Source organism: Drosophila subobscura, chromosome U, assembly GCF_008121235.1.
Source record: "Drosophila subobscura isolate 14011-0131.10 chromosome U, UCBerk_Dsub_1.0, whole genome shotgun sequence".
Lineage (NCBI taxonomy): Eukaryota > Metazoa > Arthropoda > Insecta > Diptera > Drosophilidae > Drosophila > Drosophila subobscura.
The window spans coordinates 15,678,196-15,704,390 of NC_048534.1; the positions used below are offsets into that span (position 1 = coordinate 15,678,196).

Here is a 26,195-nt window from a genome sequence, read left to right on the forward strand (position 1 = left end):
AATACGCAGCGACGACGACAACGACAACTTTTCCCCATAGTTGCGGAAAATTGTTGCCAGGAATATAAACTCTCACCTGCCACCCCAACGACCCATCATCCTCCACCAACTCGGCAGCCTCCACAGCCATTACAGCCGGAAGTGTTTGCACTCTGACATGACAAATCATTTGCAATATTCCCTCCCGACAGCAGTTGCCATTCCGCATTCTGCACTCTCTCTCTCTGTGCTTCTCTGCGTTAAAATATTTAAACATTTTGTTTGTTTGCCTACTAATTTGCACAGTTTTTCGCTGTCATTCTTATACAAGCAACCAACCAACCAACCAGCCAGCCAGCCAGCCAGCAGCAGCAGCAGCAGCAAGCCCATGTTGATACCACATTCTGTGTCGCTTTGGTTTCTGTCATTTGCCTATCCACCCGTTGGCATCCTTGGCCACAACAATGCCATTGTTCTGATTGCCCCACTGCAGCAGGGGCAGTGGCAGGGGCAGGGCATGAAAATAATTGCATACACGTGCATACTCGTACAATATAATGGAAATTATTCACAAGATTCTGCGCATGCAGCATGCAGCATGCAGAATGCAGCAATTTGCGTAATTGGGGCAATGATTTCACTCTCCGGCGTATTTTATGAAGGTGATTTGTCTCTCTGGTCAAAGCTGCAGCTTAGCTAAGCTCCATCCAAAGTGTCAACCTTTCTTTGATATATTTAAACAAATATAAATGTGACTTTCATCATACAAACTCGCACAAGGAAAAACATATAAAAGAGCGAAGAAATATCTGCTAATCTGCTAAAAACTTCCCTCTTGACTGCCCAACTCTGACTTTAGTTTAGTTTGGACAACATTTGCTCTTATAATTCTGTAAAAATATGTATTATTTAGTTCATTTACTTGGCTGTATACCAACTTCATTCCCTTTCCTATTTTACTTCGTTTCCATTTCATTTAGTTTATTGTTTTGAAATATTGAACATGTTTTCTGCCTTGTTCTGTGCGCCCAACGAGCACAGTTGTTGTTGCTACATAAACTTAAATAAATTAACAAAACAATTACGGGAGAGAGGGGTTCGGTTGGGTCTGCACTTGTTTGTTGTAGGTTTTGTATATTTGTGCATTGATATGTATGTATGTACTCTCATTATTTCTGTTGTAATTAACACGCATAGCAGACACACACGCGGATACCAGGGCTCATTGTTTAGAATGCAATTAACTGGAAAATTTATTAATTTTCAGTCGAAATGTTGCGGCTGCCGCCGTTTGTTGTTTTCGGCTGGTTAATAAATAATTTTTGCTTTTAGTTTTACATGCCATTATCCCATTAAATATCTATCTCTCGCCCTCTCCCTAACTCTCGTTATCTGTTAGAGGAATTTCTATTTATTCCAGTTTAGTTTTAATTTTTGTTCTTTACAGTTTCAAGTACTGATACAAAATATACACAAAAAACGGCAGGTCCGTCTAGTTCTCAAAGTATTTGTAGATTGCCATCACATAGGACATCACCGGCCTCCAGTCGGGTCGCTCACTCTGGCACATTTCGTTGATGTTCAGTGTGGTGGCAATTCCCACCGATTCGGCGGTGGCAAAGGCCAGCGAAAAGTTACGCCGCTTGTTCGCCCCACTGAGCTGATCGTAGGGTATGCGATCCGGCAGATAGGAGTGAAGGATCGCACAAAAGGCCAGGCCATCGTTCCACGATGAGCTGAAGTTCGTGATGTCAAGGTTGCGGTAGCCCTCTGTCTTGTTCTGGCACCACTTGAGCAGTGCATTCCGCTTGGAGCCGCATTTCTTGGCCAGCATAGTCAGTGGATCCTTGCGCTCATCGCCAGCGAAGGTTTGCTGCGGTTGCTGCGGGACCGGCTCGGTGGTGAGCTTCTTCAGCTTCTGCTCCAGCAACCGAATCGTCTCCATTTGCATCTTGTTGTCGAGCTCGAGCTGCTCGAGAGCGCTTTGCGCCTCGGACTGGAAGTCGTTTGCCACACGCACGGTCGTCAGCAGATCCGCCTTTAACTGTTGCCATTCCTCAGCCTCTTGTAGCCGCAGCTGCGTCTCACTGTCCAGCCGCTGCTCGGTGTCGCTCAGCTTCAGCTTCAGATCGCCCAGATGCCGCTGCAGCTGTGTCTGGGCCTCCTCCTCCATCGCCGGGCGGTCACCGTCCAGCTTCTCCTTGTCCTTCTCCATTTGGGTTTTTAGCATTTGCAAATATACGAGAGATAACCGAAAAGGCTGGGGAATGTTGGCCAACAAATATTTCCGAATATTGATTTCCGGCTGAAAATTTATGAAATATTAAATGGGGAAAGAGCGGGAGCTTTGTGTAGGGCGGGAGGGAGACCGAGTTGAGGGAGGGAGCGAATCGAGGCAAAATGTAATCCAGCATTTTGCCTTCTGGCTGTCCTCGGCCTGTCATTCATTTTTCATGCTTAAAAATTATTAAGTAAAATGCTTCTCTCATGCCCTTGCCCAGTCTCCCCTTTCTCTGAGTTGGTCCTTGGTCGTGTTTGGGTATCATTAACGAAATTGTTGCCTACCTGCAGGCGCTTTGGCAGCCACACAGAAAAGAGCCAAACACAATTTTCTGGTACTCTCTGCAAAGTTTTCTTCCACCTCCCTCCCGTGAGCGGAGTGTGACTGATGCGGCACAAGGATATTAATTTTGCCTGCTATTTGGCTATGTCCGATTTGATTTGAAGAAGGATTCTCAGAATCTCACTTTAAGTTACAATTCCAAAACTCATTTGGCACATAATTATGTGACTTCAGTTTGACTTTTGGAGCGAAGTTTATCAGCAAAAAAGGTTGCCCTGAAAAATGTCAAAAACGAAAACTTCGAATGCCAGCAGGCAGCTGTGATTTATCAGTGGGCGACCAGAAAACAGTTCCGCACACGGAACAACAAGTGAGATAAATGAGTGTGTCCATCGGATGAATGAAGGCATAGCCAGAATGAGGCCTGGATTAGACACTAACCCCAAAACTGAGGCTCCAAAGGCCAAAAGTGTTCGTCTAGCATTCACCCATTGAACAATGGATCCAAAGTGGGTTCAATGGGATGGCAATCCTTCCATCATGAGTCTGCTCTGGGCGTTGGCAGAAGTTCTGAGAGCAGAGTGGAAAACAATTTGCAAACCAAATCAAACGCTTAATGATGGCAGACAAGAGCCGCACAAATGGCAACGTAGCTGAGATGGTTTTGTGGTGCATTCGGTAGAGGCTTCAAGGCGCCTTTCCATGTGCGTTCAATCTGGATTAAAAGGGGAGGGCATTCATTTTAACATTCGAAGAGATGATTTTACCATCGCAAATACCTTTATTTGACTTCAGCAATTAAATAAAATATTTTAAATGGATTTACGAGTATTTTTTTAGCCATAAATGCGTTCAAATATTCAATATATTCAGCCCCCACAATGCAGCAGCAGCAGCAGCAGCAGCAGCAGCAGCAGCAGCAGCAGCAGCAGCAGCGGTTGCATTTTTTATAAATGGCCATTTGCCAGTTTATGGATTGAATCAATATATGTACATACATATATGTACATATGCATGTATGTACATACATATGTACATATATATCTCCAGATAAATATGTGTGTTGATTGCTCATTTTGGGCAGACAGTGGCGGGATATTGGCTGTTATGAGTGTTGTTTGCGCAGTTTTAATAAAATATTGCGGCAAAAAAAATCAATCAATTAAATATTTAACACCCCACCCAGGCGCCCCGGGCTAAATGGAAAAGAAAACATTCCAACAACACGACATTTGGTGTGCACACACACACACACATGTGTGTATATTCCACACATTATCGACTCAGCACACAGCCTGAACTGAGCTTTAATTAAGTAATTCCTGTGGCATTTATGTGGATATTTTCTTCCTTAATTTCCTTCATGGCGTGACTTATGTCTGTGTATGGGAGCGTGTATATCTGCTGCCACTAATTGCATTTCGCATTAAAAGTATTCCGTATTTTTAGCATTAAGTTGACTCCAAATTAGTGGCCAAAATGTCAGTTAATTAAAATTGTAAATTTTGAACTTTTCTATTTGGGTTCTTTTACATTTTTTGTTGCGCTCCTTCTTTGGCCAACAATTGCAATTTATATTTGGAGCAAGAAAAAACTCTTTTGCTGCAAATGGCAAACATGCACGCCACAAATCCGCTCCCCCGCGCCCAATCTAAAGAAACTTTAATACTTTCCTCCTTCTTTTTTGCTTTGATGCCATAAATAACACGAACCAGCACCACAGTGGGTGGGTGGGTCGGTGGTGCCAAAGCCAAGGCCCCTTCAAGAAGTCGGCAAGCAAAGTGAGTTCAACAAATTACACCTGCTAATGTTTTGCTTCTCCCTTCCCCCTTCTCCCTGTGGAGCTGTAGCCGCTGCTATGGCCATGACTGGGGCACGCCCAGCCAACAAGTGTTGGCTAATTACGTCAGAAAAAGCCAAACTTGAAGTGCACTTGAGCATGCAAAAAGAAGAAGAACTGAGCCAGAAAGCCGGCTGTAAATACCCTCTCAAAAGCCATTTGGGATGTTCATCAATATAAATAATAACTATTAAAACGCGAGTGTGGACTGTGTACCCCTTGATATCGGTATTTCGATCTGTTTTATTTACTTTATATCAAAATCAATATACCCCCTATAAATCCTAATGCAAGCTAAAGGAAACCAAAGGGAATAAACCACGGATTTTGTGTGTTTGTGTGTGTGCCACCATTCGGCTTGCTTGACCGGAAACGGAAGCGCAACAGCGAGCGGCAGCAGCAGCAGAACACTGCAAAAAACCAATTTGAAAGCCAAAATGTTTGCCATTTCCATTAAGCAAAAGTTTGCGTTTGGGCTTTGATTTTTCTCCTCTCTCATTGCACAACCCCTCCTCTCTCTTTCCGACTCTCTGCTAGCCAGCACTTTCTTAATGGGTCAACTGCGGTGGCGTAGAGTTTTCAATAAATTTTCCTGATTTCTTAGCCACAAAGAAAGAGAAAACAATAACAGGAGGCAAACAACAGCAGAAAAAGTTGCATAAATCAATTTCTTGTTAGCTTCTCGTAGTTTACCATGTTTTTAGCGCATAAAAAACTGCAGCTGGAATGGCACAGAGATTGCAGGAGAAAGTGCGGGAGAGAGTGAACACTTTATTGCTTTGTTTTCTCATTTCTTGCGCTGCAACGGAAGCAACAGCAAAAGTTGAAATCGAAATGGAAATGAAAATGCGAATGCGAATGGAAATGGAAATGGGAACTGCAAGGCCATCCATCCAGGCCAAAGTGCAAACAAAACAACAGAACATTAATGATTATGTATTTTGATGACTAACAGCGGATAAAAGTCTTAGGCCAGGTGCTGGTCGGAGATTGCCTTCAAAATTGAATTCGAATTAAGTACAAGAAAGTGCCAAGAAATGGCACGAGTTGTCATGAAAATCGATTGCTGCACGTCATAATATTGTAATGTTTAAAACGATAAATGCTTAACAGCTACAGGTACTAAAATATATTAATTATTGCTTTACTCACCTCATCTTTGCCCTTGACGAGACACATTTTGGTATCATCTTCCGGCGATGTCCAGACCAGACGCTGCTGTTCAGCGAGATCGTGTATGCTTAAATTAAATACCGTATTTCTGCAAAGGACAAAAGAACAGACAAGGGATATCAGTATGAGCATGTAATAAGCACAAAGGCACAAGAAATGTGTCGTTTGAAGTTTAAATGTTCCCCCGCGCCCAACTAATAGAATTTCTGATTTCCTTTCGGTTTTCATTTCGCTAAAAGTTGGGGCCCATGTCCGACGCCTTGTGGGTGTTGTGGGAAATTAATTAAAAAATTAATTAAAATTCATTTGACCTTGTTTGGAAGTGCGAGGGAAATAGCAGAGAGCACAAAGCAGAGGCATGGCCTGTCTGCGCTATGTTTTGACTTTCCTTTTAGCCTTTTCTGTCAGCTTCAATGCGATATTTATGCAACAAAAAAATTCACCAAAAATGCTCGTTAATAAAATTTGAACTCACATGAAAACCCCAACGAGTGGGGGGTGCCGTGGCCCCACTGGCATCTGAGGTGCACGGAAAATTTCATAAAATCAACTCATTGATTATTGAAACCACAACTACGTGTGGCTCCCACTTTGTGTGTACGTGTGTGTGCGTGTGGGTGTGCGGTTGGGGGGCATGCTAACGTGTGTGAGTGCACTTTGGTCGAGTATTTTATGGCTGCCGTGTCATGGAATCAGCAAGGACCACCAGAAACCCCAAAAACCCCACAGCATAAACGACGGCCCCTTATCAAAACTTTGCCAACATTTCGATCCTTTTTTTCAATGCAGCAAAAAGAGCGTAAAATTTTAAATAAATAAATGAATAGATATGTATATTAAGAGTAAATACTGTTATGTATATGCATATGCACATATTGTGTGTGGTGTGCAAACGATTTTGCATGCAGAATGGAAAATTGAGTAGAGCTTCAGCTCTTTTGGCTGTGTGGTGGAGTGCCATTTGCAGCAGCTTTTCAGCTATTGATTGTTTGTTCACACTTCAGTTACTCTCGAAAGATAAACTGCAAGCTGCTCTGCTCTGAGAGGGAATTATTTAGCAGCTCATTGTCACACCTTGAACTCCATCAATCTTTTTTTTTAACGACTTTCAAATTGCAAGAAATCAGTTTTAATATTTTTCTGCTTCGATTTTGGCTCAATATTATCCACTTTTGGTCTGCGGAAACTGACAGATTTGCACTATTTGTAATGGTTAGGAATGTCTCCTCATTACAGCAAAGGAGTTGCAGCAGAATGCTGTCCATGTGTATTTGCTGGGCCTGCGACTGTCAGGCCTGTAATTGCCCCCGGGCCAAGGATGGGTAACTGTGTGTAGCGCCAGTATGTCAGCCACTCTCTCTGCTGTACTTCTGTAGAACAGGACATGGCCTTTGTTTGGCAATTATGCAGCGAGTTTTAATTATGACAACGGCAAAAGGCAACGTTCAAGCGAACGTGCAACATCAGCAGCAGCTGCATTCCCCTCTCTCTCTCGCTCACGCTCTGCTCATATAACGAAATGCGCTGAACAAAATTAGCATATAAAGGGAACAAGCATTGGACCTGGGCAGGTGGTAACAGAGGCGAGGAAAACGAGTTGACTGTTGGCGGAAAGTTGGTTTAAAGGAAAGTAGAGAGCAAGCAAAGAGTTGATCTTTAGATACGCTAAAGTTACCCAGAAAGATAAACGATCTTGGACTGCGCTTTGATAGCTCCTCTATCTACTCCTACGATGCGGTCTATAGAGTACATTTCAAGTACATAACTTGTGCAAAAATGTACGCCACTGTGGCGGCAGTACAGAGTATAGAAACTGTCGGATGTTGCGCGCTCCTGTTGTCGCTTGTTGGCTTCTAATGCACACAAACACAAACACACATAAACACTTTAACGCAATGCTTAACACACATAGAGGCGCATGAGCACACACACACACACACACAGACACAGACACAGACTAATGCAATGTGCAACAACAAATGCAACGTTTTGTGAAAATGTCGCGGAAAATGCCAAAGCGAGGAAGAGCAGCAGCAGCAGCAGCAGCAGCAGCAGCAGGAAAAGCAAAGGGTGCGGCAGCCTGTGGGCTCGCTGCAAGCTCTGCCGGCGGATGCAATGGGGTTGCCTGGATGTTTGAGCATTTTAAAGAACGCATTTGGCGTGAAAACCGAGCTCATAAATATTTTCCACACGGCAAAGTGTGTGTTCTGTGTGTGTGTGTGTGTGTGTGTGTTGGCGTTGCAGTAGTTTTACCCGCAGCGAAACGCAGTGAACGGCAACGATTACGCAAGGATTTTCACTGCTTTCCCTCGTGCTGTCAGCCATTCCACATTTAGCAGCTATCCCATAGTGCGAGTAGTTGTTGCCGCTGCTTTGCCAGTTTATTATTATTCAGCTTAAATGCAGTTGGCAAATATAAAAGGGAATACTGCTGTGTGTGTGTGTGTGTGTGTGCGAGGGAGAGGCTTCCGGTGCTATGAAAACGTTTACGTTTATGTTTAGCCAAGATGAAACGTCGTGCGATAATGAGGCACGCAGCACACAGCACAGAGCACACAGGATGATGTTACAGAAAGAATGTTGCACAGCAATAGATACCACATTGGGAATTTATGCGAAATAAATGTACAAAAATGTTATCTGAAATATGCACAAAATTGTGCAGAAAGAATTTCTGCAACATGGAGAACTAGAAATCGAAATTTAATTGAATTTTAAAAATATTTTTAATACCACAAACAATTTCCAATTATCTAAATGTATGCAGATTTCTCACATTTCACAGAACAAAAACTGGTTAAATATTCCTCTTTAGAGCTTTAAGCAAAATCATAATATTGACGAAAAATAATACGAATATTTGCGAGATGGATTCTGTGGAAAATAAATGGAACATCTAATTGGGGCTAATGGCAGGATACACCTGCAAATGCAGGAAGCAATTGCACAACGTTTGCACAATCTACACACATGTACAGACACACACAATGTGTGTGTGTGTGTGTGTGTTAACGATAACTAGGCAAATCAGGCGGAAACGGGCATCAGTCGGAGGCATTTGATGTCTGGCCATGGTTTGAAATATTTGCGGTTTGTGGCCATTGCCCGTGGAACCTCAAAATGATTCGTGGTTTTGCGCCTGTTTTGCGTTTGCATAAACCCAATCAAATGCAAATGCCCAATGCTCAACGCTTCCAAGTGGCACATTCTGGTATTTATGATAATTTACGAATTTAAATATACATATATAAATGCTGCCGAATTGTTTGGCAGCTTTTAAGCTGCTTTCCTCCATAATTTCTTTGTATATCAAATGAACCATAAGGTAGGGAGGATTATAGTAAGTATCAAGCAACATCTAAGCGTTGAATACCGCTGCCCATAGTGAAATACAAAAAACATTCATCAACTTTACAACAAAATCCCTTCATAATCCCTTCACATACGTGACACTTTTCCACGGCTCGCGGGCAAACAAATTTCGATTCGTTTAAAAATCTCTCCTCTCTTTTGTTGGGGAAAATGTCTTTAGTCGGCCAACGAGGAGCAAACAAATCAGCCGCGTTGCCAGCCATCAAGGAGGACCACAAATGGCATTGGCGAAACCCGCAGGCCAAGGACCCAGCCCGACCCTTTTCAAATATCAACCGAGCGCAAAGAGAGGCAAAACAAAAGCCACAGCTCCACATAAATAACAGTATTGTGGTCGACAAGCTCTCAGAAATGAAGAAGCAAACGAGGGTGTGCTGCCAGAAGAGCTGGGACCAAGAGCGGAAGGAGATAGGGCTGGAAACTGGGCAAGGCGAAAGTGAAGAAAGTGTGTGTGGAGGGTCTGTCATAAAATAGATTGAAAGCCAGCCACCTTTAACGAGGCCAAGGAAGATGGTGGCAGGAGCTGGGATACGGGTATACAATTCATGTCGCCATCGCTACCGACGCCATTTCTGTGGTTTGACCCACAAAAAAGTGTCGTGTAGACAAAAAATACAAAATACAATGCAAGAAGCTTCGCTGACTTGCGTCTAGAGTCTAGACCCACACCAAGAAGTGCGAACGAAAGCGAAAATAAGATTTCGAATTACTCATACGCAGACTAGAAACCAAACCGCAGCCGAAAACCCCGAAGCAAATGATATTCTTTCCATACATTGGGCACGATTAAAAACCTCTTCCCACTCCCAGATTGTGCTTCATTTATGTTTGATTAAATTTTACGAGCCATCATTGGCATTGCGCATTGATTTCTGATATTTATGCGCGTACGAGCCACCTGATTATTGGGTTTTATTCAAAGCGCAAAAATGTCTATGGAAATGCAAGAATTTATTTTGCGGAAATTTTCTAGGATTCACAGAATGGCATTCTTGTATGTAAATGCGATTCCAATGAAGATGAATGAAGATGTGCATAAATTTAACACTTTGAATAAAAGTTTTTGTGTGCTGCATGCTCTGAGCAACGAAGATTATATACCCTGGAAGAATGGGAATTATTCTCTGTCCCACACCCACTGAGGGATAACCACAGCAAAGGCTCTGGCTATTCCCATCTATAAAAGACATTTGCTTCTCCATGAATTGCCTTTGCATTGTCAATTGAGATGGCAAATTGCAGGAGCTCCTCATGAATACTCGTAATGCCGAAAACGGTAGGAAGTGGCTGTGGGATGTGTGCGGTGGTCGGTGGTGACCCTTCGATCTTGGCATCTCCTGCCTGTGCCAGCACCAGCGGCAGTCAACTTTCAATGTCTCACGTCATCAGGCGACCAAAGAGGAATACGCAGAGGCAATCAGAGAAAAGAACACTCCCCACCAGAGAGATGCATTGATGCGTTGCCGCCTGATGCCTGATGCCTGATGCGGCAAAAGGGAGGCTGACAGAACGGTAAATGGCTTTTCTGAATAGCTAAGCAAATCAGGCAAACTTCTCATGTTCCTCCCATGAAGCGGGCAAATTTATGTTTGTCGCCGCCATTTGCATCCCACTGTATCTCAGATCCTGCATGTGTCTGTGAAATGGCAGCCATTGCAGGGTAAAAAAATTATTGAAGCGATGCACCCTCACATCCATCAACATTCGGGGGGCTTAGCTTTTGTCATTTTTCATTGACTTTCTGACTCTGGAAGGGTTACAGGGCTGCAACTTCAACTTCAGTACGTACTCCCCCCCACATCATTCGATGATGCTGACTAAGCCAATTCAGGATTGAGGATTGAGGATTCAGGATTCAGGGATTCCAGGACAGAGTGTTGTCCCATAACCTCGCTCTGGCAGCATCCACTCACTCGCTATCCCTAGATGGGACTGGGACTGGGACGGGGACAGTTGACGGTTTGAATTTCCATGCTATTGACCAAGGTTTTTCTTTTGTGCAACAACCCCCGACCCCCCACTGCAGACCTCCTCAGTGCACTGGGCTGAGGGGTTGAACAGGAAAATGTCGAAACTGTCAAATGCCAAAAACCCAAATGTGAATTGCCTTGTGACTGAGCTTCAAACATCAACTGAGCGGGCCACAACTTCAGTTTGCAGTTGCAGTTGCAGCACCGCGCTTACACACACACACACACACAACTCACACACACACACAACTCACACACACGCTGCGAGAGTTGTTAACCAGGTGGAAGCATTTGAACTCTGCCCCCCAGGCCACTCGTAGTCTGGCAATGGGAGCGATGGATGGGCTTCGGCACGTTTCCACCCACAGGCAAACATGACAAAGCAAATTGCATTTCATCATTCAATGCTTGTGGTCTCATAAGCATGATTAGGCCCCCCAAACCACTCCAGCCCCGACCCCACCTATCCCACAGACCAACCACATAAAATATTAACTACTCCTTGGGTCAATTTTAATTTGGTCGACTCTGCCATGACATTTTCCATTTTCCCAATGAGTGTGCAGGCATTTTGTGATTGAAATCGATGGAAATGCAACGGGAATGAGGCAGTGTTTGAGTGTATTATTCCGGTAATAAACAGAGCGGTACTCCATTGTCATCTGAAGTCTGAAATGTTTCAATGTTTGCCATTGATTTGCTCAATTTATTTGTTTCAAGGCAAATGCCGCGCCTTAGATGCGTTAAATCCTGTGCGCCAAACCTATTTCCGCACACAAAAAATAGGCTTTAACGATTATAGCGCCGCAGCAATCCATTGTGCATTCCGACTACTTGCTGGGCAATATCTTTCACTAAGGCGTAGACAATGGCCCATTGTCGAACAATGAACGGGCAGGCAGGCAAAAATGAGGCTTTACTCAACGACCTGCTGAATGCATGTACATACATAGGAGATGGAACCAGCAGGACTAGGCACTAGAACCTATGCTGAACAATTCAATTGGGAATGGAATCCTTCAGCATGTTCATTGTACGGGACGATAGCCGTTGATTACAATCCGTTCAGAGGCGGATGACTTGCTACCGCAACTTGATGCAATTTTCGAGCACAAAAAAAAAGGACTTCAGTGAAGAGTGGCGCTTAAATCTCCACCAAAATTAGCGGACTTTTGTTGCACAGGCACGCATCCACAGGCCACATGCATATAGACAAGAACGAGCGCAAACGGAAATGAATTCGCGGTGCAAAAATGATTGTTGCGCGGTTGCACAAAGGCGCAAAGGCGCAGAGGCACCCCACAAACAGATCCTGCCTGACGCCAGAAGAAGAGCCAGAACGAAATGAAATAAAAGATGGACACCCCACCATGAAAGTGTTTGCGTCTGTGTGTGTGCATACTTCTGTGAGTGAGTGTAAAAGAATCCTCAGTGCCAACTGCCGTAAAAAAAGAAAATTGCATACAAAATGGAAATTGCCAAATGCAATGCAGTGACAGTGGAATTACACACACAATTTAGGTACAGAAAAAAGGGTTTAATTAATATAAACGTAAATATAATAATTAAACACGTATAAAAAAAGAATAAAAGTAAATAAATTAATTATAGTTTATTTTCCACATCAGATTTCTTGTAAGTTGATATAAGAAATTAAATATAATTAGAGTCTAAAGATTTTGTAGCAATAGTTACTAAATTGCTAAGCTCTCAACGTGAAGTTCCTCATAAGTAGTCCTAAAGTTACTTCTTTCATTTTTAAATCAAATTTACTTTCCCTCTTTGAGGCTTCTCAGGCCCACTGTGAGCTCGGAGCCCAATTCACATTCGCATTCGCATTCCATTGCGTTGAAAAAGACGCTAAAAGCCAAAAGATAGGCTGACATATGGAGCACACACGAATGCAGAATGCGACAGAGGAGAGCAGAAGCGAAAAGAGACAGCGACAGCCACAGCGAGAGCTAGAGGGAGATGGCGAATGAATCAAGCACTCGTACCGTTAGGCAACAGAACGGTTTTTCTCCTTCTTTTTTTTTTTGCTTTGTTCGTTTAGCAATTTTATTTCCGCCTTTGTCGCGATTCATTCGATTGCCTGCCAACCTGAGAAATGGAAGCGAGAAAAGGGAAAGGGAAAGGGTAACGAAATGGAATGGAATGGAGTGCGCGGAGCAATGACAGCGACAACAGCAGCGAAGGAAACGAAGGAAGCGTAGAAAATGGAGCGGAGTGAACCGAAGGAACCGTTGCCACATATTTTCCATCTTAATGTGTTAACCCAATTTTCATGTTGAGCGCTTAGGCAGGCGGGCAGGGCAGGACGGAGAAGCTATCTACGTATAGTAGATCCGACTAGAAAGAGCCCGAAATTGGAGCGAAAATTTACCGCTGAATTACGGGCCACCCCGATTTGCCAGTGGCACTGCAGCAAGGGGTGGGGCCCTGCCTCAAGGCAGCAATTTCCCGCTAATTTGCATAAGTGTCACCAGAGGAGCAAGAGGAAACAGGAACAACACCAGCAACATTAGCTGTCTGCAATAATGAGTTGAAAGTTTAAGCCAGGAATTCGCATCGAAGCAGCTAAGTGGGCTTCAAACTTTTTAAATTAGAAATTTACGATTATATTCCCACTTCTAGGAATATCTACAAGAAAAGCAAAAAATATCTGCTAAAAGTCGGGAAAAGCTTTCTCCTTTCTCCTTTTGTTTTAATGATTTCGATGGAATATATTTTAGGCATGAAAAATAGCGACATTTTTTTGTTTAGTCACACAACCTTCATAATTGGTTTCTCAATCGATTTCTCAACCAATTAATTTACACATCTGCCTACTGCTCTGGGGGCAACTGAAAAACTCTTGAATTGCCTTTGACATGGGCCGACATCAGGTGCCGGCAGCCATAACACGGTGCCTGCAACACCACAGGAAATGTGAAGGGGCATACAGGTAGGCACTCAGGGGGGAGCGGAGCGGCACAGCAACTTCGTTGTAGAATTTTCTATTTTTTTCTGTTTTCTTCTACATTGTTCCTGACGTTTCACATGCAAAACGCGTGTCACATTCGCATTTCCGCCTGTCATCCTAGTTTAGTTGGGCTCCCCATCCCGTTCCAGGATTTCTACCCCTATTCCACGCAGCACGAGACCCCTAACCAGAACCTCGCCACACAAACACAGATGCAGATGGAGCTACACATGTGTGTGTGCACACGTGGCGCTTTTTGGCTTTCACCAGCAGTCGCCCCCCATCGCTGCTCGGTTCTCTTTCGGTTACTTTGACTCTTTTTGGGGTCTCTGATAAGTGGATCCGAACATGTGCGACTGTGTGTGTTTGTGCGTTTTCCTCTTTTTTTCCGCAATGCGTGTGCTCGTATGTGTGTGTGTGTGTGTAACTTGTTAAAAATCCATTAATCACGTAAGTGGCAACTCTGGCAACGACATCGCTGGCATACAAATTCGTTCAAGCGTGCAAAAAAGCTGAGAAGCTTCAACACAACCCACACCACTGCAACTCCATTCGTACGTTTGTGTGCGTGTGGGTGGGGGGTTGTGTCTCCACTTAATTTTCCTGCTTTTGGTTATGCTTTCGCATTTTGCTGCCTCATTATCTTTCTATTGTAAATTGCTCTACTGACGTAAGAGGAAGCGAAAGAGGAGGACGCGGATGAAGGTCGTTAAAGTTCTCACAACTTAGTCTGGTTTTTAGATAGCATTTTAATTTGCATTTCACAACATCTAAAATTCGTAAGAGCCTGCAAAGCGCTCTTTGTTATGCACGTAAAATGGTTACTTATAATTGTTTCAGCTTGAGAACAAATAATGCATACCAAAAAATAATAAATACATTTTGTTGAATGACTCGAAACTATCTGCAGCTGAGATGGGCTGCTTATATCAAATAACTTCAATTAAAACTCTCAAGAAATACGTTCGCTAGCCTTTCGTTTTATTTTTTAGATTTTCTATTTAATAAATAACCCAAAAACTGTTTACAAAATATTTTGCCAAGTTTTGCACTCGACTCGTCCGTCCTCTGGGGTTTTTCGGAGACTGAAAGAAAGCCTGCACAAGTGAGAAAACGATGTGTAGGCGATGGGCTAAGGGTTTAGGTTGTGTGTATATGTGTGTGTGTTGATGTCTTGTCTTACAAGCTGCACGCATTCCTTTGCCACACAAATTCCTCGAGCACACAGCCAGGAGCAGGCAAGTTTATTATGTCTGGCTGAGCACACAAAAAGTATGCAACATTTTAATATGTGTGTCACCAGCTGCACTTGCCTCTGTGTGTGTGTGTGTGTGTGTGTTTGGGTGGCATTGTCTATGCGGAATATAATAAACTCAACAAACCCTAAATTTGCAGTAAGCATCTTTTGCGGTCTCTGGCAGCGACAAAATTTACAATACCGAAAGGACAACCCCAACCCCCTCCCCGGTGCAAGCCTGCCAGCCAACCCTTTAAGTCTTTGGAACTACTGGAAACTTTAGCACATTTCCTCATATCTTAGGGCCACCTGCTGCAAAAGTTTTCGTTTCCTTTCGCTCTCTCCTTTCCTGTGTGTGTGTGTGTTGCAAAATCAAAGCAAAGTTGCCTCGACCCCAACCCAAAGTGCTCTTCTATCTCATATTTGGCCCTGAGAAAGTTGGTCCTGTTTGTGCATACATATCTACCATCCTGGTAGATGGGAACATACTCCCACTCGTATCTTCTACTTAAATTAAATACAATGTGTGCGAAAAGTAAATTGAAGTTTGCTTTATGTGAAATTTTTCACTTCCATTTCCTTCCTAGTCTTATCCTCCCCACAATCTCTATCCGCCCGTTCAGGAGTTTCATTTAAACGTGTTAAACAAATGCTCTCAAGCAGACCCTCATCGAATACACGCATGTACGATGAGTGTACACCATGCACTCGAAGGAATTGACATTATGCAGGAGGATATGGGGGCACAAAACTTGAACAATGAACTGTTGCATGTGAAGCATGAGATGTCAGCAGGTAACTTCTACTAATAAAAGCTCTACCCCTTATGAAAATATGCAATATTAAATATAGAAGAGTAAATTGAACTCTCACTTATCTTTTAAGTATAGAAAAAAAAGAAAGCACTTACCTGGCACCGATGAGCAGACTGTTGCCATCCTTGGTGACGAGCTTAAAGTGATCCACAACACTTTCGTTTCCCAGAAATTTCAGTATATCTTCGGGACCTGCAAAAGAGAGAGCGAAAAAGTTATACACAAAATTTGCATCAGACAACAGGATAAAAGGAGGACTGACTCCGAATAAATTGGGCTGCCAGGAAGGTGGAGCTGGAGGTGGAAGCTGGTAGATGGAAGACAGATGAGATGGTTTTGGTTCAGCATGCAAATGCCTAATTAGGCAATTAGGCGGCGTTAAAGGCGACAAAAAGCAGTCGAGAAGAAAGGGAAAAAGGAGAATGGAAAAAGAGGAGCAGGGATAAACAGAAACAGGGAGCAAGAGACGGCAAGTAAAATGCTGCAAAATGGCGTCGCACAGGAAAACAATGCAGCTGCCGGGACAGAGACAGAGTCAGCGGCAAAGAGCAGAAGTTGGGTATGGAAATGGCGACTGGAGAGTGCAGAAGATCCTTCTAGCTTGATATGCAAAAAAGTCCACAGAGCAGTGCTGACTTCGGGGCAAGCGGTAAGGGGTAAGGGGTGAGGGGCAAGCGGTAAGTGGGCAATGCGGGCAGCAACAGCACAAAGAATGGCCACCCGTTTAGCAACAGCATCAGCCACAGCCACCTCATCATGTCCCCGCTTTGGTCCTTCAGGGAGGAGTAAAGTTTTTGTCAGCTGTTTACTTTGGCTATTCGCATTTACTTTTTGTACCCACTGTGATGATGATGATGGGGATGATGGGGATGGGGATGGGGAAAAAACGTTGATGGTTGTCACTTGCCACAAACTGTAGCCGGTTTATCTGTCTGTCTGTCCGATACAGCCAACAAAGAGCAGGAGGTGGAACGACTCCACAAGGGATTACAAAGTAAAGGTGATGCTCTCTGGCTGATACAATGTCTGAATTGAAGCTGGTAATCAGCGTTTACATTGCACTCCGATCAAAGCAATCTTTTATTCATTATAAACATTCATTAACCTCGAATTCTATCTATTTAACAGCGTGACGTGTGTCCTGTGCCACTCATTAGACATTCGCTCGTTGATGTTGCAGCAGTTTAATTTCCAGTGTGTGGTGTGTGTGTTTTGCGTCAACTTTTTCGCTTTTTCCGAGGGCTTTTAACTTTTAACAGCCAAATGTTGGGTCAACCTCAAAAGAGTAAAAAAGTTTTGGGGCTCTCCCCCGGTTTGGTTTTTCTGCCCTCATTCGAAGCGCTTTTCATGGCTTTGGGGTACGTTACGCAGGGGGGTGCGCTACCTGGTTATTGAAAGTACATTTGGACTCCCTTTTTGCCCGTGTCCGCCCACTTTTCATTTCAATGGGTTGTCGGATGAAAAATTGAAAAAGAGAAATACTAAAATTAATGGGTAGAAAAAAAGGAGCTTTTATGCGCGGCACAGAAGAAGCCTTTTGTTTGTTTGACATTTAACGTGACACATGGGACATGTGGCAACAGAAAAGAGACACTGCAAGGGCTGTGAGGGGAAGCCTCCAAAGGGGCGAGGTGGTGTGTGGTGCATGGTGGAGGAGTGGAGTGTGGGGTGTGCCAACTACAGCGAAAGTTGTACAAATGAAGCGACATTTTCTTTTTAATTTTGTTTCGCTTTAATTAAAAGTAACAAAAGCAACAAGCACTGCAAAAAGAAACACGACGGAAGCGAAAGAAAGAAAAGGGGAAAAGGAAAACAAAAGCTGAAGAGAAAGTCGCCAAAGGAAAACAGAGAATGAAAAAATAATTAAAGCAGACAAAACATGAAGAATGTCTCAGGGCAAAACCAAAGGAAAAGACGGATAGATAGAGAAGGAAAGCAACAGCAAAGAGGGAGCCAGATAACAGAGCGAAATAGTCTGCGGATATGGGGTATACAAGAAAGAAAAGGAAAAGGCAGATAGGAGAAACAGAACAGGCGAGAAGATGTTGGACAAATGTTTGGAATGCTTTAAGGAAAAGGCCTTGTGGACGCATTTTGTATGGCAAAATTGGAAAGGATTTAACATAAATAATATTGCAGAAAATCATATTAATACAACAACCATATTTTAGTTATTAAAAATAAATGCAGCTCAATTGTAGCTCAAGTCTTGCTACATTTCTTTGGTAACCACCGATTCCCCTCCCTGATTCAATGTACCCTGCCCCATGCTCTATTTGTAGGCTCCTTTCCATTCTCATTTGTATGATAATCATTCTCATTTGTTGCTTCACTGCCGCAGACCCATTCACGCTTCACCCCCCGCTGCTGCATGCTCCTTGGACCACGCTTTATGCTGGCCAGGTCCAACTTTTTGCTTAATGCCACCGCGGGCCTTTTTTGTCGACCTGGCCAACAAAACTTTGTAAGCCCAAAATTGTAAGCTAATATTTATTTTACCTATATCTACACACATACAATACAAGCGACACACACACACAAACAGGGAGAGAGAGAGAGAGAGAGAGAGCACCAGCCAACCCACAGAGATACTGCCAAAGCTGGGAAACTGGAACCCCGAAAAAGAGCGGAAAAATGCCACAGCCAAAAATCTAATATTTACCTTGACTTTGCACAAAAGTAAACTGCAAACTCGAAAAAAGCACCACGGTGGGGGTAACACACAGAGGTGGTCCCAGATCCAATTCCTCTTTTCCCCATAGTCCTCCCATGGTGCACACGTCTATGGACATGGACTATGCATGAACAAAGGACAACGGGCCAGACGACAGCCGAACAAATAAAACATAGAGGAGGGAAATGCAAAATAAAAACAGAACAGAGTCTATCACTTTAATCAACTGGACATGGGACCCACCGTCTATGTCTGACTGCCGCCTCTGCTCGAAAATTATGCAAATTCAACACAAAAATACAAAAAAAATAAAATAAAATTCCTCCGGCTGACGTACGAAAATCTACAAAATTCGCCAGAGCCCCAGAGTCGAGTTGTAGAGTCGCAGAGCCGAGTCCTCCATGTTTGACATTGACTTGCGGGACGTGACCGTGCAAGAACCAACCAACTTAATGGTCAACTTCCGACCAGGAACCAGAAAAAGGACCACCTCTCGCTCTCTGCTCCGTGCAAAGGCATTTCCTCGACAATTTCCTACACAAATTACACAAAGAGCCGGCAACGAATGGCAGCGGTACAAAATAAGCTGATTATTAAATATTTTCTTAACGAATTTTTCATTTGTACGGGCAGAACTTGCAGCACCGCAACGCAAAGCGATAAATGCCTCTACCCGACATGGTGTGATGACCATTCCCCACACACAGGTGAAACTTCATTCGGAAACTGTTGGGGCGGGGCGGGGCGGCAGGCAGACAACAATGCAAACATTAAATATGCAAAAACCGTGCTCAAAAATGCAAGCCAAATGTTGCTTTTAGTGCTGCCCAGAGAAATGCTAGAAGGAAGCAAGCGAGCGAGAGAAAGTCGAGAGCGAGTCTGTGAGTCTGTCAATAATAAAAGTTTCCGGTGCACAGAAAAAACTTACGGCAGAGGCGGCTCGGGCGCTGGCTCTGGCTCTGGCAGGTTCTTGAGCTTTAAAATGCATCAAAAATGTATCTGCAGGAAATAAAATAATCTTCATTTTGGCCATCCAACCGGCAGAGAGAGAGAGAACATTTCTATTGAGTAAAATTTCACCTTGTCCAGTCGCAGGCCCTTGGGGTAACCAAATAAAAATCCCTGGATGCCGTCATAAAAAATAATGCGGAAACGAAAATACGGCAAGGAGCGTGTGATGAGGAAAAGGAAAAACGGCGGCGGCGGCTTCACTTGCCGGAAAACAAAATGCAGCGATGCGTGAAAAACATTCCACGACTTTTGCCAGCGTTTCGACACACAACTCACCTCTCCAGTCCCCTCAGCCGCACATCTCTATCCAGAGAGGCGCAAAGAAAAAAGCGGCAACAATAACGAAGAAAAAAATCCTCGTTGAGATTTGCATTTAATTGAAATGAACGCCAACGGTCGACAGAGGAGGACATCAAATGGCCAGACCAGACCAGACAGAATCCGAATCGGAATCGGAATCCGAACCGAATCGGACACACAAAAGGCAGACGCCAGGAAGAGCCACAACACAGTCACAGCGAGTGCGGCAGAAAGAGACAGGTGCAGGTGCAGGGCGCAAGAAAGAGATAGAGCCTGAGAGCAAACGGCAAAAGGCAGCCCAGAGAATGAAAAAATCATTGGGACGGCCCAAAAATGAAATCTGAAATGAATGCCGCTGGTCTGAAGGAAGGACTCTGTTCCGCTATCATCCTTGTGCCATCCTTGGGCTTATCGGCAGCACCTCCCTCCTGTCTCCGCTCATGTCGATGTGTATGTATCTCTCAGCTGTAACTGCAATGTTTGTTTGATTTGCTTTGGCTTTTTGTTGTGGGATTTACCTTATTTATGTTATTTTCTGCTGAAGTTTGCATCCTAACATTTCGAGGGGGAAAATCCGATACAGCTTCGTGTAAACTAATCCACCGAAGATTAAATCCACTGGGGAAACCGGCGAGATTTCATTTGTACTTATCGATACTTTGGGTATCGTTTACATAATCCGCTTACTTATCGATTAATTCTGCTCTGTCATACCCCAAAGCGTTGGCTCTTCCTTCTCTCACACTCCCCCCAATCGCATTCTATCACGGTCGACACAATCACAAATCATACAAATTATCCTATTAAATATTCTGTCCTGTCCCCCACGAATATTAAGTGAGAAAAAAATCACTGAAAACCATCCCCAATCCCACTGGGGGAATACGCGTATTTTATGGTACCCATGATATTGGTTTTATTCATGCCCCGCCCCGCGCTGTGACGCTTTTGAATGCAAACAATTTTGACCAAATCAATTTTATTTGCCGCCTCGTCTCGTGTGATGACAGCCGCCACACGCCCTGCCACATATTTTCTTTTGGGTGGAAAAGATACACAAAAAAGTAAAGCAAACCACAAATAAATAGCTTTGGGGCATGGCTGGGAAAATGTTTTTGCCTTTTTTCACTGTCATTAAAATTTCAAATCGTTTTCCAATTACATTCGGAAATTCATCAACAATTTATCAAATGCGGAAAAACCAGCAGCGGGATTTGCATTTGCTGCCAAAATAGACAAAAACTAATTCTATAAATGGCGGTGGAATTTGTTTGGCGGCAGCTGCGCAACATTAATATAATTAAATGATAATGCCAAATGCAACCCTGTGTGGCACAAGACACCACCTGGCGTTGATTTTCCATGCAGTGCGTGCCTCGAATAAAATTAAATTAATCGAGAAATACGTTGAGCGTGGGCATGGAGCGGGGGGATGTGGCGCCATAGCCATAGCCATAAAGGCCTTTAAATTCATTTAGGCCGAAAGAGTTCGAGCACCTTCGCACGCCCTGCGGATGCCACGAAATGTGACAGGATATGAACTACACGCCATTTATGCAGCAATTAACGCCAGAACCAGGCACTGCAGACGTGGCATGGCGGCAGCCGCCGCCACATCTGAAGGAGAAGCGAAGCCAGCAGCATCCGGGACTGACGTATTATTGTATTATTTGCATTTATTTACGCTCTTCGCGTTCGGCATCCTGATACGCAAAGGATACGCGCGTACTCTCATTAAGACCAAGCAACCAGGAGCAACAGGACGAGAGAGCACCAGAGATACTCTGGTGTCGGGTGATGCTGCGGCTTGTTGGTACATCACTTGCGCCACAGTCTGGGTTCCTTAATGACAACAAATTGTCGTAACCAATTGCCCAGGTGCTTGGTGGGCTGCAGGGCCAGAACCCAGCGAAAGTTGAAGAATTTCCCCACACGCAGGATGCACAGCGGACATGTGCATCAGGATGCGTTGCGAAGTTGCCTTTTACGAGTGTACATATCAAGTTTAATGTGGATCAAGTTGATGGCGGAAAAGTTCATCGAGGGAAATATGTTAAATTAAATGCTGGGGGGCAGGCGGCAAAGATGTTGAGAAAGCGTTGAATGCTGACGAACTTCGTACTTTGTGTCGCTTTTTAAGGACTTTTCTGCAGTGCAATAAAGTCTGAAGCTCGTTATGACTCACTCGAAGAGTAAACTTTAAAAAAGAGAACCCTTTCGAGATATTTACAGAAACTCATCAGCTTTTCCCTAAGACACTTTCCCTCTTTGGGCGACACTTGAAAATTTGGAATATTAAAAATTCATAATTCTCGTACTCCCTGCTGGCGCTGCTGTTGCTGTTGCTTCATCATTAGAGGAACTTTCTCTTCATGGCAGGAACGTGATATGTTGTACAAACAGAATCTGTACGATGCTACTCCTGTGCATGTGTTTACTCGCATAATCCTGGAGCTGCTGGGGTGGGAAGGCCCCCAAAACTGTCTCCCTGGCGTCTGTCTCTCAGGGCAGCAGCGACATGGCTCAGATAAGATGTGCTTTACATGTGTGCCTAAACAAGCACGAGGCCAAGAGGCAGTGGCAGTGGCAGAGGCACAGATGCGGCGGCATGGGGGCCTGCCTGTCAGTTGCAGGCAACACCCACATCCATTTAGCACTGGGGCCACACGCATGAACGAATCGCAAACAGGCCAAAGCACGCAAGCAGGTCCTGGGACTCAGGTGTATGCACTAAGCACACGCGTCACTTATTACAGTGACAATGATATGCTGCGTCTCCCCACCACAAATATGAGCACGAGAGACCCTGAAGGATGAATGGAGAGATGGGATGGATGGCTTTGCCTCTGTGCGCCGCCAAACAAATGTCGGCGGCGGGTGTAATTGATCAACGGCTGACTGGGGCACGCACCCAATCAAACAATGACGCTGCAGTCGCCCTATAAATTGGCTCCCCAACGGATGCCACGGATGCCTTGGCACGCCAATATGCAAATGTCTGAGAGACTGACACGAGTATGTGATGCACTTAGAGCTGCTGGCGAGGAAAGTCTTCATGTTTTTGGGTATTTAGCAATTCTTTTTGTGAATTTCTAGCAGTGCCAGGCAGAAGGAGAAGGAGAAAGAGTCGTAAGCACGTGCTAAAGTTTATGTATATGTCATCTGCTCTCAGATCCAACCGTTGCCTCTTGCAACGCCAACTGATGCTCCAAACTGATGACGATGATGATGACGCCCCGAACGAGCATGGCACTTTGTTCGTGTTTAATGATGCCGTTTGGCTGTCAACCAGACATCGCTGGCTCATCTTAACGTGGCTGAGCTGAGCCCTCTCACTGCCGTGCCTCCTGGCATCGTCATGTAGGTTATGTCGCTGCACGCTCGCTGCCTTTTCATCAACTCCGAGCCAAGTCGAGCCGAGTCCAATGATTGCCTGCATGCCAGTCAGAGCATCCATGTCCGCTCCTCTGAGCGCTTGCTCCAATGACCCATAAAACGGACGCTGGCACTGGTACAGGCAGAGAGACTGAGGTGCAGAATCAGCTTTGCCAGGCTTTTGTGGTTCACATGGCACGCGCGCATATACTCGGTCCTCGGTCCTCGGTCCTCGTTCTCATCCATGTACACGAGAAGCGGGTCATGTCAAATCGAGCGTTTGCAGGTACTATGTTACAGCAGGAGTGTACTCGTCCTCGTACACCCGGCCACAAACACAAACACAAACAGAGACAGAGACAGAAACAGAAACAGAGAGACTGAGGGCAGGGCTTAACTTAGTAACTGTCAGGTGGGAGCCCAGCCTCTGGCAATTTCCATCGATGCATCCCCAACGAATTGGGGCCAACGATTACACTCATTGGGATGGAACTCGGATGGTGTCCATGGGATTATAAATGTCCAGCTAGTCAAAAGGTAGCCAGCCAGCTAGCTCCATGCTCCACAGCCTTTTGCAAAAGTTTGTTCCATTGAACAGGATTCAAGTTGCCACAAAATATGGCAATAAAAGCCCCACAAACAAATCTCAGTTTTCATTCGAAATGCAATTTATAAAAGTTATGGAAGAGAGGATTCCTTTTATGCTGGATAATATTTTTGTTCGTATTTAAAAGCTTCATCAATACACGAAACATGACACTATTTTCCCGTATTTTGTGCAGCAAAAATCCTTTGTCAGGTGCACATGTTTGTTGATTTATTTGGGCCCCAGTTGGATCATCTTCAACGGAATTTCTTACTCCACTTCTAGTTTCTGTTTAAGTTCCTTTCTAAATTAAAGTCCTCAAAGCAATTGAATCTCACAACAAATGTATTCCCTCAATTTAGTTCAATTGTTTAAATATTTCAATGGTTTTCAATGGTCCATCAAATCATAAGAAATAATAATAGAAAGGATATCTCGTGTAGACCTTTGTGTTTCCTTTTGGGATTCGTTTTTCTAAGGACGCTTTCAAGCATTCAAATCGTCAATGTCATCATTCCAATCATGTGTGTGAGTGTATCGATGGTTGTGTGGTTGGGGTATTGGACATATTTATAGATCCTTTGGACTACTTGTGGCTTTTCGAGGTCCTTTCCGGGTCTTAGCACGGAGATTCCGCCTGCTCAGCGCTTTGTCGGGGGAGAAAGTTCTTCAGCAGCGTTTCGTTTTATTTATTTAAACGCCAAGCCGATGAAGCCGAAAGTCTTAAGTGAGGGTTGGAGCACCGAAAACGCTTGCTTTGAGAACCGTAAAGGAGGCAGAAGCTTTTATAATTTTACCCTGCCATTGGGGGCGGGGGCCGAAAAGGGAAGCGCAAAACAAGCGAGCGAACGGCGCACGTAGCAGAAATACAAAAGATATAAAAAGCGCACGAAAGATATAAAGTAAACTGAGAGTAAAGATAAAAGCGCCTCAGGGCCAGAGAGAAAACGTACAAAGACAATGAATGATAAGAAAGAAGGGCAGGCGGAAGCAGAATGTGGACATGATGAGGGAATGACGAAGATGCTCGCCAAACGGTGAAGTCTCTACTCTTTTTGCTCGTTTTGCTCTGTCATTTCAAGGGTCCGCCGGGTTTGACAAAGGCAAATATTTCAATAATTTTCACCTTGGAAGCGGAGTACGGAGGACGCTTCAAGGATTGAAAACTGAAAGTCTATAAAGAGGCTAGAGAGTCATTCCATCGAATAGCATTATAGGTTATCGGATTGTTAGAGGGATACTTAGGCTTTATGGGGTTTTTCTAGCTGCATAAGCTATAAGGATTTACTCGTACACACCTGCAAAGAAACAGAAACAAATAACAAATTAGTTTTTATATTCAGAAATATTTCAACTTATTAACCGGCATTTATATTTTCAATTTAATTTGATTTTCTATTTATTCTATAACCTCTTTTCTTTAATATACTCAAATAATATCAATTACATTTTGCACTGGGTTTAATTCTGCGCAGAAAATGCACTTTTGCATTGATTTTTATTATCAAATGGTAGACGAGCGCTGTGGAGAGCGCTTTCTCGTCGTATTTGCTCGACAACCCCGTTTTCATGGCAACTCATTCAATTCCCTGATTAGTTTTCAATTTGAACAGCCATTAGGAGTCGATTTGAAGTAATGCACATGCACATCCCGCAACCGGGCTGGCTGTGGGTTGCCCTGGCGACTGCTGTCAGCCGAAATGAATAATCGAATGGCACTCGCACTCGTCCACGGCATTGGGCCACCCAAAACGGAACGGAATAGTACAGTACAGAATCGTTGTCCTGTCCTTTGTGTGCATATTGCCATTTTTGGTTGGTTCCGTTGCAGCTGGTTTTTTTTTCTTTTTTGCTGCAGTTCTGGGAGTGTGTTTTTTATCATGCCAGCAATTTATTTGCCAGTGGCAGGAACAACATAGAGGTAGAGGTAGTCGAGTGGAGTGGAGGTAAAGAAACAAACAAAATATCGTTTGTAACAACATTTTAAGATGCGAACAGTGGGAGAGATGGTTCTCTGGGGGCTGGTGGGCTGCAAAAATACCAATAAGGAACACCAAAATCAATGGAAATATTCGCGTTGGCATAAATTCACTTTGAGGGCAGAGCACAGAAACGAGTAAAAAATGCAATTTGAAAAAAAGTTTGTAACCCAGATTCGAGTCCCCTTTCGCTTCGATATGGTATTGTTGTTCCTTTTTTTGTGTATTTGGCAACCCTGGCCGCAGGTGTCTGTGCGTATTTGATTCTGTGTGTGTCTCTTGCAATTCGGCACAGGCTGTAGATGGCGGAAAATGAGCAGAGAGGGGCTGAGAACTTTCATTGTTTGCTGCAGACCAGA

General features: G+C 44.0%; 2 protein-coding genes across 7 annotated transcripts in view; both read right to left on the minus strand.

Annotated features, from left to right (window-relative positions):
* Positions 1–26,195, minus strand: part of LOC117902203 (semaphorin-1A) — a 113,113-nt gene that overhangs the window by 26,788 nt on the left and 60,130 nt on the right. For all 6 annotated transcript variants that reach the window (XR_004649381.1, XR_004649382.1, XM_034813420.1 and 3 more), the window contains 2 exons: positions 16,007–16,103; positions 5,535–5,643 (listed from right to left, as the gene is read on the minus strand). Coding sequence is in view for 4 of the 6 variants with exons in the window: in XM_034813420.1 (XP_034669311.1) it covers positions 5,535–5,643; positions 16,007–16,103 (206 nt within the window). In the remaining 2 variants the exon portion in view is untranslated. The remainder of the gene's footprint in view (positions 1–5,534; positions 5,644–16,006; positions 16,104–26,195) is intronic.
* On the minus strand, positions 1,455–2,787 carry LOC117902205 (cytospin-B-like). Its single transcript, XM_034813425.1, has 2 exons — positions 2,545–2,787; positions 1,455–2,284 (listed from the first exon to the last, which is right to left on the minus strand). Exon 2 carries the CDS (start codon positions 2,207–2,209, stop codon positions 1,472–1,474), a length of 738 nt encoding a protein of 245 aa, XP_034669316.1. The 5' UTR covers positions 2,210–2,284; positions 2,545–2,787; the 3' UTR covers positions 1,455–1,471.